Source organism: Passer montanus, unplaced genomic scaffold (genome assembly GCF_014805655.1).
Source record: "Passer montanus isolate IOZ18808 unplaced genomic scaffold, ASM1480565v1 scaffold9, whole genome shotgun sequence".
NCBI lineage: Eukaryota > Metazoa > Chordata > Aves > Passeriformes > Passeridae > Passer > Passer montanus.
Genome location: NW_024374367.1, coordinates 4517758 through 4531198, shown reverse-complemented (window position 1 = coordinate 4531198; position 13441 = coordinate 4517758). Strand labels below are relative to the sequence as shown.

The 13441-nt window shown below is 36.2% G+C and overlaps 1 protein-coding gene across 10 annotated transcripts in view; it reads left to right on the top strand.

Moving 5' to 3' along the window:
- Positions 1 to 13441, top strand: part of ERC2 (ELKS/RAB6-interacting/CAST family member 2) — a 420178-nt gene that overhangs the window by 221945 nt on the left and 184792 nt on the right. For all 10 annotated transcript variants that reach the window (XR_005626125.1, XR_005626124.1, XR_005626132.1 and 7 more), the window contains one exon: positions 261 to 421. Coding sequence is in view for 1 of the 10 variants with exons in the window: in XM_039695532.1 (XP_039551466.1) it covers positions 261 to 421 (161 nt within the window). In the remaining 9 variants the exon portion in view is untranslated. The remainder of the gene's footprint in view (positions 1 to 260; positions 422 to 13441) is intronic.

Genomic DNA, 13441 nt, shown 5'->3' with positions numbered 1-13441 from the left:
GGCAATGGCCCAGGTTAAATGGGTTTCTGGTGTTAGCTCTATTAGTATGAATGTTGTTTATTGCTAATGGATTCATGGAAACTTTGAGAGATTTCTTTGCTTTGAAACACCACTGTTAGTTTTTAAAACAGTTATGATATGAAAAGATTTGAACAGCCATTTACAGAAAATAATTCCTTTAGTGTGTTTTTGCTTCCCTGTATGAATTTAATATTTTCTTGTGGTAAAGAATATGGAGATGAAAATGTCTTCTCTCTCAGGTAGAAGAGCTGATGAATGCATTGGAGAAGACTAGACAAGAATTAGACTCTACCAAAGCCCGTCTTGCCTCAACACAGCAGTCTTTGGCGGAAAAAGAAGCACATCTGGCTAACCTGAGAATAGAGCGAAGGAAGCAACTTGAAGAAATTCTAGAAATGAAGTAAGTACCTCAACTTCTTTGAGAAACTGAAAATCTAAAGCCCCATCTCTCAGTGGGAATGTAATGCTGGAATCTCTGCCAGTGTCACATGCAAGGGAAGGGAGTTATTAACTTTCTATTGATGGTGCAAAGCTTGTTGCTTTGAATTGGTTAAAAACACCCCCAAACTAACAAAGAATTTTTGCATACACTTTACATACACTTTACACTGTATGTGTTCAGAATAAAAAAAGAAGAGACATATAATTTAAATCTGACTTCTTCCATGCAAAGAAAAGTATCTATAATTATGGGGCATTAAAACTCTGATATGATCTTTAAAATTGGCAAAAAAGAGTGAACCTGCTATGACTTGGCTAGGCTGATAATTATGTAGTTAACATTCAACAAAAAAAATCACAGTTGTCATTTTGAAACAGTCTTTTTGAGGGAGGAAGCCATATATAACTTCAGGTCAATTGTTACGGTTAGCCTTGATTTTAAAGGAAGGGAAATAATCCGAAAAAATGGTTTTTGTAATGTTATTGTAAATAAGGCTAAGTGGAAATGGAGTCACATACTTAGCAGGGTTTTATAAAAGTGGATTTTAAGAATATCTGCTGGGTATTACAGGTGCAGAAATACTGTAATGGAAGGAAAAATGTTTCCAGGGATACCTGAAGTATTTCTGGTTTTGACTTTAATGAGGTCTACATCCATACAGAAAAATGGAATTACATATGAATTAGAATACTGTGGGACAATTATATTTTATAATAGATACATTTTAAATGTTTTTTAAAAATATTAAGTTATATGTACATATTAATTGTCCCATCATAACTCAGATGCTCAGTGCCAGTTATCAATTTTCTGTATAGTGCTTTGGTCTGTTTCCTCAAGTGCCTTTTTTTTGGTCTTAATAATAAGCTTTTTAAAAGTAATAATTAACAATTGCTGAAAAAATAGAGGAAAAATCTCTAATTCTGGTAATGTGACTTTTAAAATTTGATACACAAAACCTCACAGAACAATCTGGAAAATGAGGTTGGCAAAAACTGGTGAAGTAGAAATCATTTTGACAAAAGCGCTTCTGTTTTATGAATGAAGGGCTGGGTGAGTGTTTTTAGGGGTGAAAGACGCAGCAGCGAAGACCCTAGTGTCTTTAAGGTAACTTATTAATTGGAAGCATTGATAATTTCTATTTATTGTTTAAAAAAAATCCAATATCAAGTGATTACAGTTTTTGGCTATGAGTTTCTAGTTAAATAGGCATGAAGTATTTGTTTGAGAACCTTCATGGTACTTTCCTATGCTTATATTATGTTCAAGTTCCAGCCATAACTCTTTATTCTAGGCCCATCTGGCTGTCATTGTCAAGATCCATCTTAATTTACTGGCCGCAATCAGTTCTCAGTTTTAGAAAACTTCTTCAATTGTCATTTCTTGTTCCCATATAAATTTGGTTATTTATGGAAATTTAGAATAAAAATGGAGAGCAGCCTAGTCTTGTTCATATCTGGTTGGTCTTTATGAGCTGGAAACAAGATAAGTACCCATTAAATGAAAGGTAGTTTGATAAAATCAACTCTTTCTTGATGCTATTTTGTGAAAAAATAAGGTTTATTTTAAAGAATCTGAAAGTATAAGTTTGAAGGAGGAGTTGCATTTGCATGTTAATTTCTGAAATTTTTTTCTGAAATGTCTATTAAAATATTACTATATTAGTTCTGGAGGAAATAGTTTTGCTATGGTCATATTATTTTAGCAGTGCACACATAACTCATTCTGACATTAATGGAAGTTATGCATACATGTTAACAGTAAAATGCAGCATATGTTCAAATCCATCATTTTGTCTAATTGTCTTGTTGCTTTGTGCTCTGTGTCTGAGCATAAAGCAAAAATCAATGCACTTTTTAGTTTTTAGGAAGTGATACTTCAAAAAAATCTCTATTGCATAGTGTGACAAAATCCATGGTAATGTTTTTTTAAGATATGTCTTTATCATCCATAGAAATATTTCAGTTGGCCTGCACTTTAAATATGGTAGTTAGATATATATCCTAAGATGGCTTTTTCCAGACGTTGTTTTTGTTTTCTGAGAATCCACAAGTAGGAGCACAACCTCCTGAGAGCTTCACAAGGCTTGCCTAGAAAAGCTTATTCATTTTGTAACATGAAGAGCTTGAGGGTAGGAGATGTTTCAGCATTCTGATGTGGTGGAGGTTTGTCAGATGTTTCAGAAATGCCATATTTGTGGAGCATACTTTCATGACCACAGTGCTTTCATACAGATCTCCTTTCCTATGTGGTGGTTCCTTCCAAAACTCATAAACCTGCTTGTAACAAAATTAGGTAGCTGTATAGATAGATAAATGAGTATTTACATAATGTTAAAATTGCCTTATATATATATGTATGTGAAATAAATGCCTGCCCTCATGGAAAGTGGGTTTTGCTCCATGGGACAGATCATCTTTTTAGAAATGGTCAAAATTATTTTCCCTTTGGAAGATATAAAGTTTGACCTGGAGAGCCAAAAGTCATAAAAGAAAGTCTAATGACATGTGGTGGAAAAGATATAAAAATGATTGTCACTCTCTTTGTAAGTTCACATTTTAAACTACTTTGTCTTCAACTGCAACCTCTGAAGGTAAAAAGAAAACACAAAACTCCAACACCCAAGCTCCTGCATTTGTTATCAAAATTGTTTTCTTGGTTGAAAATCTTGAAGTTCACTTTCTGCGAGATTTATTTATTGTTTAAGTACCAGGTTAGAAAATATTTCATTGTGGTTTTGCATTAATTTGATGAGCTTTTAGTGACTTAGTTACATGTGGCAAACACTGCACTTAGTGAGTGGTCATCTGATTAATCCCCCAAAAGACAGAACTTCATGTTTTGACCTGAAGATCTGACAAGTCTTAATTTTTGAGATTTAGTTGTTAATTACTGAGTGTTTCCTCTGTTAACTCAGCATACTCACTGCTCTGAAGGTTTCAGAATTCTTGCCAAGAGTTTGAAAGGCAATTTCCTTGCCTTAAATAGAGTTCATGCCATCACCTGTGGGTATTGCTAAATCAGTTTTGTTGGAATTGACTTTGCCCTGAAATTCACTACAAATTTCCAGAAGAAAATATATTTTCCCTTATGTGAAATAAATCGGATGGTTAGTAATGAAGCATTAAAGAGCTCCTAAGAAAAACCCCGCTACTAGTTATTTTATGCAGTAACAAAAACAGAACATTACTGTGCTGTCCAAAAAATATACTTTAAATTAGATTTTGCAGTAAACTTTCTTACAGTGACAGTATAAAATTAAATATCCCTTCCTTTAAGTACAGTCACCATTTTTTAAAATGAAAATAATAAAAGAATCTTGCTTAACTTTGTTTTTTTCAGTAGATTTATTCATTTAACAACACCTGTGTATAGCCAGGGATGAAAAAGTTGTGGGAAGAAGGGGATAAAATGCTTTTTCTTTCCACCACACATTCAGCTGCTGGGCCAGAGAAGAAGAGGGCACTTGGATTTGCCACTAGATGCCAGTCTTGGGTGCAGGACCATGGTTCGGGTAGGAGCAGCTCCACGGGGTGAGGAGGAAGCTTGTCCTGCTGTGCTTTGTTCCCTTGTCTGTCACCAGGTCTGACTGGTGCCCTCCTGCCTTGAGGAGCAAGAGCTTCAGGCATGGAAAAGCACACAAATGGCTTCAAGTGGACTTTACAGGATATTGCAGGGATGAAGAGGGTCTTTGAATGGATTCTGGAAGTCAGGGGTCACAGCCTAAGGGGAAGACTGTGTAAAATGTAAAACTAAAAAGTCAGAATTTGTACAGAAGTCAAAATGCTTTATGAAGTACTAGTGGCAGAAGTATAAGAAAGTTTACCATTCATCTGGTTTTCTGCAGACATAGCCCTTTTTTCCATCTATAAATTTTACTGGAGTAGAAGTTGGGGATTTCACATCTGTGTAGCAGCTCAGCAGGAGTTTCAGCTCTGACAAGAGCCGTTGGATGTCCAGAGGATCTATCTAGATGTGTTTCCAGCGCCTGGACAAATCAGCTCATGTCCCTGCCTTACATTATCCAATTACTATTTCCATCCATCACCATCTGAAACTGACACCTGGGGAGGGAACTCAACATGTTTGCCTTTATTTATGTCCTAATTGCTCAACCCTAAGAGGTTCTGACACCCACAGGAGAGTGGTTTCTTCCTCATTGCTGTGGGTACAGCAATAGTGAAAAGGGCTTCTGAAACCTCTCTGTGAATAGTAAATCCAGTGCATCTGGAATGTTTCAGAGTAATTATGTATGCAATTCACCTGTTCAGGGCAAGCACAGGCCAGAGGCATGACACTCATTGACAGGAAAATCCCTGATGAAATTGCAGGGACTCTACTTGCATGTAGTCATGAAGTTGATTTCCTTTTTTTTGGTCCTTCCATACAACATGAAGGAGAATGAAAGGAATATAGAAGGTAGGAGAAATTGGCAAAGTGATTTAGGGTTGGAACTGCTCTTTGAAAAGCGTGGAACTCGCTTCTTTAAACCACTTTAAAGGATGGCTTACCTACAGACCTGTCTGCTTTCTGTGTTACAGCCAGGCACAATGTTCCCCTGCACCCATGTTTTCCAAAAGAAAATCAGGAAGGCAGATAATCAGTTCTCTTCCCTACACTGGAACCTGAGGTGTTTCACTAAAAGTTGTGGGCAGAGTTGCTTAGTTTATGCTCCTTTTGAAATGCTGGTATATTCTAAAAATAGCCACTACATACCTTGGGAGTAGTTCTAGGCTGAATGAGCAGTAGTGGATACATGATATTAAATGAGTCTCTTTGAAGTTTAAGCAAACACAACAAGGGTCAGATTTCATATATTTTAATAAAGTATTATTTCGAAAGAAGATTTTTTTCTACTTTTCCAGCTGTATTTCAGCTTATAGTTGGAGAAGGATATCTATGATAATTTCTTTAACGTGAATTCTTTAACATGACTCACTCAATAGGTTAGATAACAGAATGGGTATAAATAGCTGTAAAGTGTATAAATTGCTGTAAAGAGAAAATAATTTTCAGAAGAAATTTACTATTTTTTTATAATTTTATTAGAAAGATTATTTTGACTTATTGCAGCTGTTGTAATGTATACTATAAGCATGTTCAGATAGCAAGTTGATTGTCTCAAAAATGGTATCATTTCAAATGCAGAACGCTAGACTGTTTTTTAGTAACCTGTGGACTGCTTCAATTTAATTGTAGGATTCATGCTGAGAGTGTAGAGAGTCATATCCCAAGTTAAATACAAACAAACCAGCAGGATGTTGATACAACTGTGACTTCCATAGGAAGTAGTTAGAATGGTAATGTGGTCTCCTAACTTGGGTGGAAAGTCTCTTGTGACTGTTTTTGCCCCACAGACCTGTAACACAGCATGCCTTGACTAACATTTTTGACACCAACTTGCAAACACCATGAAGATTAGAGAAGGCCAAATGAAGGCTTTGTTCTCTGGAACAGAAGCTTTCTTGACTAAAATGAAAAGATGTTTTTCTTTTGTAAACAATGAAGGGGCTCTAAGCAGTAAAATGTTTCTCTCTGTGAGAATAGAATGAGTGAGCTGTTAACTTGTCAGAGTGCTTTTCTTAAAGACATCTGAGTGTCACTAATTTCCTACTTACATTCCTATGTTCAGGTTAAAGGATAGTATACTTTGATTTTATTCTATAAGATTTAAAATGTTAGAAATTTCATCAGCATGGGAAAAAAATTATTTTCTTAATTTTGTTCTGTTTAAGGTAATAATTTACTTTCAAAATAGGTTGTCACCTGTTGTTGAAGGTTAGTAAGATCAGTTTAGGATTTCTATAAACTGTGGTATGAGAGGCTGTGTATTGCTTACTTTTATATCAATATTCAAGAGAAGGAAGTTGGTTCCTTTCCCATTGTTTCTTGTTCCCTTTAGAGAGTGGGAGAGGGCAGTAACAACCTTTTCCAAGTGTTTCCAGGGAGACAATATCTCCCTGGAAACAGGAGATACCTCCTTTTTATGGAAAGGTAGCAGTGTGTATGTCACAAGAGGCATTGTCTGAAGGTGAACCAGGAGTTCAGACATATTCAGACAATGCATGTTATGGTTTGAATAATTAAGCATGCTTGTCTGAGCTAGAAAACAAGTCTGGCTTGTTTTCTTAATTTCATAAGGTTTTTGTCTCTAGTTGTACAAGTGATATTTTGGGTTCCTTCGATCCACATGATTTGAGCCACCTGCCAGGCAGAAAGAGAATTTGGTGGTCATTCCAAATCTATATCCCAGCAGTGCACTTTGCTTTCCAGTTTTGTTGCCATTGTTCTTTACCCGTTTTAATACCTTGCCTTAACAGGAAAATAACAATCAGTGCTCCAGCAAACATTTTATATTGGAAATTCTATAATACCCAAATTTCCAAAATAAAGTATTTTACAATACTTTTCTTTTGGTTTAGTCCTTTTCCCAGGACCTGTATGGTAGAGAGAGCAAGGGGATCCTACAGCTGCTTTATGAGGGAGTTACTTAAAGAGTCTGAGGAGGGCAAGGCAGGGGGAGGATATGTTTGAAGTTTGAAGACTCAGAAAGGAAGGCATAAACTCAGAGTAGAGTTTAGCCAGATCTCCCAGCATGAGGAGTATCAGGCACTTGCTGAAGTGAATCAGTGATTGATTTGAAGGAGAGAAGTTCTGCTTTGTGGGGTGGTTGCTTGGTGACCTTCTGGAACTTGCTTTCACAGAGATTTCAGCTGATCCCAAAAGGGGTTAGACAAGTTCATAGACAAGTGCTGGCTCTTTATGGACTTCTTTATTGGTTGTTGTTCTTGACCTGTGTTCCTAAAATTTATTTTCTGTCTGCAGTATCAGCCCTTTTCTCCAGCATTGCTTGCTTTCACTGAAACACACATAGTGATAAGATGATTTCTAACCCCTTTTAATTTTAATTTTTAAGGACTGGTTATATTGAGTCCACTAATAGAATATAAAAAAATCAATGGGCACACTTTGAATGGCCATTTGTGTTGCCCTATAGTGGATAAGTGGGTTTACAAGATGATGTAAGTGACAAAATGATTGGTTTAAAGTGCAGGTTATAAGTGAGATATGACAGTTACATGACATTTTCTAGTGATTTAACCACTTAGAAGACAGGCGGGATTAACAGTGTTTCAGGTTTACAGGTGTTTCAAACTGCTTGAAGGATGTGGAGATGAAGAGTATTCTAGCCTTTTGTAATGTGAATGAAAATGAGAAGAAACAATTGCAGTTGTAAATAATTACCTTTACTTCTCCCATTATTTTCTTTTTCCTTTTAAATCAGTTTCTTCAAATTAAAATGCTTATCTGTTTTTTATGTTTAAGTATGTTAGGGGTTAAAATTTTCTAAGGAAGCTGGTTATTTTTATCTGAATTTAAATTACTGAGCAGTTTAACAATCTTCTAGATAAAGAAGAAAAAGTCAATATGCTACCTACTAAGTATTAAACACTTTGTCTGGTTTGTATTGCATAATTTCTTTATTTGCAATGTTAGAAAATATAAGGAATAGAAAAGATGGTACCATTCAATTGGTGATCTTGACAAAGCTGTGTATATTATGTTTTAAACTTAACTTAAAAATACTTTTCTCAGGTAAAACAATAATGATGGTAAAAATTATTATATAGGGTGGATTTGTTTGGAAGTTCAGCCAGCATGGGAATGTAGAGGCCTCCACTTCTGATAATACACTCAAAAGAACAAATGGCTCAAAAGTCGGAAAGGAAGGAGTAGGAGGCTAAAAGTGGAAAAAAAAAGAAAGAAAAAGTTAGGCTTCTGTTTCATGGATTTTTTTTAAAGCTGACTGAATTACGCCCTTGTCTACTGAAACCCTCTTAGTGTAATTCCCATTGGCCTCCGTGACACTTAGGGCAGCACTGATCAACTGCAGGCTCCCATAGTCCTAACCTTGGCTAGCTCAGTATGGTTCTAGCAGATGTTTCTGAATTTTAAACCTCAAAATATGATGGGTCAGGGTTTTGGTTTTTTTCCCTCCCCCCCCTTTTCAAGTGGCAAATCTTGCATACTTGAGATGCAGGCCATGCAATTCAATGATAGGAATTATGAGCTGACGGTGTCCCCAGTGAGATAATGCTGAACTTAATGTAAACTCAGATCTTTGAAGATGGAGAAGCAAAGAAATTTTTGTGTCATTTAAACTAAATTGGTGGATTATTCTTTAATATTGTATAAAAATGCAAAATACAAAATGTGCTTAGAAATTCATGTTTTCTGTTAGAAGAAAAGATCTTATAAGGTCAGGAGAGAGCAGAGTCAGAAGCAATCAAACAGGAGCAGTTTTCCTATCAGCAGAAGGGAAAGATTTGATTAGCTTTCTCTGCCTTCTCATTACTCCTAAGGTGCTGTGGAGTAAATCTACTGCTACCTTCTTCCTGTGCTTCCTTAGTCCTCCCCTGCCCCAGAAAAGCAAGTACTTCTCTGTGCTGTGGAAAACCATCTAAATTCCCGTTCCTTAGTTCCCTCTAGTTGTGTTCTCTTGTGTAGTAAGGTGCAAGGTGTATTTGAAGTTTTGTGTTCTCTTGTCCAAGAGGGTTCTTAAGGTGTCTTCTCTTGTGCTTTGTAAGGTGTGAGCTCACAGGGCAGCCCTTCTGCCTGCAAGGCCATAAGTAACAGTTGCTCTTTTGTTTAACATATATAATGACACCTGTAAGAATTTATCCTCCTAGAGGTCTGTACCTCTATCTTGAAATGAGTAAAATATTTGCCTTTTGGAGGAGGAGACACCCTTGTGGTGGTGGCGTTTGTGCTCTCCCACTGAACAATGTCTGGATTACTGATGGCGACCCTGGCCAGACTGATCCATCCCCTTTATCAATTCAGGGCCAGGTATTATGGGTTCCCATCCATCATAACTGTAATAAACAAGATAATAATAAAAGCATGACATTATGACTGTCCGTGCTATCTGAACAATATGAATACAGAAACATTGCAGCAAAAAGGGAATTTTTCAAATTGGTAAAATATGCCATAGCAAACAGAAATGTGCTAAAGCACTACCTTTTCAAGGAACAGCACCTCTCCTTTTAATGCTGTGTTCTTGTTTAGCAGAGACTAACAGATCATGAATTATGTGATGACAGTGGAAAAGAGGATGAGCTCATCACAATTTTCTCTAATTGTGAAAAAACTGGCTACGTCCACGCTGTTGTGCAGTGTATCAAGGTATCTCAGCAATGAAAAACTCTATTTAAGAAAGTACATTATAAAAGTCTGTGCTCAGTTCTATAGTCGAGCTGTTTTGTTCAGCATAAACATCACCTTAAAAGGACACCTTGCCTTGCTTCCTTGGGGTCAAGTGGCTTCAACTGAATAGACAAACTTTTCAGGATGAAACAAAAGCTGGGTGACAGTACAGACTTACACAGAATATCTTTAGTGGAAAATTTGATGGTTGTTGGTAAATAGAAATGTTACTTTTGTAGAGGAGTTTGCATAATTTTAGTAGGAGTACTATGCTTATTGTGTTACATTTTAGTATTAAAAGTTTTATTGGAGGATGCAAGTGAAAGGTTTGATATATATTTTCCCCCTCATATTTAATAATGATTTTCTCAAAACCCATCTAGTTTCAGTTTTGTAAATGTGCAGATACTGAAGAGGAAATGTTGATTTATTGGCTTAGATTAGAAATGTAAAATACTTTTTTGTGGTTAAACTCTTCCCAGTTTCTAACCACTCCTACCTCAAACATGTAGTTTATCATTGTTGCATTCAGCTCTGACCAAAATTAGGCCACACAGGACTCTGATGATGACCATATTGCTAAAACCATTCTAGTTATGATGGATTAATCTTCTCTGCTTCCCAACAAACTTCTTGCATAGTTTGAAAACCAGCTTCCATGATACTCATTTTCCAGGTGGGAGGGTGAAACGTAGATTGGTCTAACAGAGACAGTCATTAAATGTGCTACTTTGTTCTTTTGGTTTCTATCCTCCTTGCCTATAGTTAGGGAGCAGAGATAGATGCTGAATAGAAAATGCCGAGGGAATTGTTTTTTGCATGAGGGGACTTGGTACTTGTGGTAATCTGTCTGCATTTTATGGCAAACTGTGTCCCAGAGGCTGGTTAAGCGCAGTTGATAGGGAAAGCTTTTAAACTAAAAGGAGCATTTACCCCCACTCTAAAAGTCCCAAAATACAGAATGCTGTCATTTTGTTAACTTGTGAATATTTTTTATGAGCTGGACAACTTCATCCATCTCTTGCATGACTACCTTCAGAAGTTCCCTGTGTGGTCAGTAAACAGAAGTTAAGCAATTGATGTCTTTGAGGTTTAAAGGAGCTGGTGTTGGGACTAGTGTGAATTCAGTAGCAAAAAGCAGGGATTATTACCTAACACCTAGCAGCAGTCCAAGAAGAAGGGTAGATCATCATCTAACACCCAGCAACCTGATATCCTCTTAGCAGGGCAGAAAATGCTCTGAAATTCATGACCTTAAAGGAAAAGACTTTTCACCTAATGAAAAATGCTTGAACTTGCAGCAGGCATGAAACAAACTTGACTGCTTTCCAGTTTTGTTTTGGGTGCCCATTACCCTCTGAGACCACCTGGATTATTTTGTCAATAACTGACAGCAAACTGCTGAAATGAAAGCAGTGTTCCAGTTCTTGAGTCTATGGATCCTGCCCAGGTACCCACTTCTCTCTTTATAAAAGTGCTACAAGGATCCAATCAGGAGGGAAATTTACCTCCAGGATTTTTACAATTCTCCTAAGGAATAGAATTTATAGTTTTTTTCTCTCAGAATAAGCTCCCTTCAACACTTCAATACTGTAATGTTTTGTTTAGTCTAACCTAGGTTTTTGGTAGTATCTAGTCTAAAAATGAATCTAATTAATAGATGACTTTAGGAAATCCCTCCTGTAATTTAGTAACTAAATGAATAGGGGATATCAGTATCTGACAACCAAGTTCCACTTAAGGTTAATGTAACTATTACCTCATTAGTACAAGTTTCCACTTTTCAAATAAAACCTTTATTGATCTAAATATGTATTTAACAAAGGACTAGATCAACTTATGTGAAGTTGGCTTTGTGAAATTATGCTGCCTTTATTGATACTGACTAGCTTTATAAATGTTTATTCTAATTATGTTTTATTGTGATTAAAAAAGATTGCAGATACTCTGCCATTTTTGTAAAGTGAGCTGTTGGAGCTTTTTTTGTTCAAGAGGAGGGTAGGATATGGAGAATAGTCCAGCTCCAGAGAGGAGGCCCCTCACAGGCCATATGAATCCACTTACATGTAAATTGCTTGTCTATATGAATTAAGGTGAAGGTTATGAAAGAACTGCATTTCTGTGTTTATTGTAGGATTTTTGACAGTCTCTTTCCTCTTTCAAGTAAATTTGGCTTAAGTCCACAGTCAGTACAGTTTTAAGTAAACTCCTCTTTTGTTACATTAACAAGGTTATAACATCACTGAGGCAGATTTCCAGCTGCATGAATTGAGGCCTGAGCATGCAGAGTAAGGGGATAATTAAAACCTTAGGGTGAGTGAGTTAAACTACCAGCTAAAATTGGATAAAAGGCTAATTGTCCATAGCAACATAGTGAGTGTTTCTAAATATCTGTGAAATAAAGATAAATATTCCTGGCCTTTTAATTGCTTTGTAAATTCTCAGATTCAGATTATATTTTAGGGCGTAACAAAAATAAAGAGAAAGTAAATAGAAGGACAAATAATTATTTTCCAGGTATTATTTAGTTATTAATTGAAAAGCAGAATTCTTTTGAAGACTTCAGTGAAATTCTGACTTTCTTTACAGTTCAGGAAGCATTTTTGTGTAGGAAGTATGAGCCTTATTGTGTGATACTGTATATCAGAATGGACTGGTCGGTGCTTTGTCAAAATTTGTCATATCTCTCTTTCCTTCCTCCTTTTTTTCATTATTGAGAGTGGAGTTACATACCTTTGGTGACCCTCAAGAAGATGACATAGAGTCAGGCAAGATGATACATTACCACAAAGTTAAAAAAACAGAATGGGTTGTAATGGCAGCTTGTACTGAGCTAAATGAATTGTGAAGGCCCATTTGTTATTCATTAGGAGAAGCAGAGCAGATACTGTTCTGCCTTCATAGGGAGCCTTTAAACTTAAGGTCATTTTACACTAGTACCCTTGTGGCATGGACAGCATTTAATACATTTTTAACAGCTTTTACATTTCCATAGTTTGCAGCAGTGCTTGTTGAATCATTTCTCTAATGAAGGTGTTTTAAAGTAGTTTAGAGTTACTTTGGGGGAAAAACAGGAAAAAAAAAGAAATAATTGCGTTGATGAAGTGACTTTATATACTAAAGAGCTAAGCAGGCAGAACATATTGCTGTGAAGTAATGCATGCTGATTCCCCCTGCTACAGAAGTACAGCCCTGGGGAGCTGGGCTTCTTTGTTGTTGTTGATTTTGTTTGGGAAGGGCTGTTTTTTTAAAAGTAAGTAGAATTAAAGTGCAGTTTTGTTTTTTTCGCAGTAGTCATGCCTCTGGGGAAGGAGGGTCTGAAGATAAAAATTTATGCATATTATTTAGCTATTTCTGAGTTGCTTAGGAGTCTGATGGAGAACATGCAACATTTTGGCATTTTTTTGGTGAAAGTGTGCACACTATTTATAATAACCCTTGATGTGGGCATCTAAGGAACTCATCATAAAATGAATGTGGAGTGGCGGGTAGAATTTCATTGATCAAAATAAATGTTGATTATTTCATTGCTCTCAAATGGTTCAGTGGTGCTGTGGAAAGTCAAAGCAGAAAGGTAGGTACCAATATCAAACACTTTGAGAGTAATTTTTTCAAAAGTGCTGAACAATTCTAAAATTTTATAAACTCAAAGAATGATTTGTAACTCTGAAGAAAGGTTCAATAAACCCAACTAAAGGAAGTAATAATTTCACAAGCTCACATTTTACTTTAGGTGACAGCCTTTCATATTTACTACCTTCAAATTAT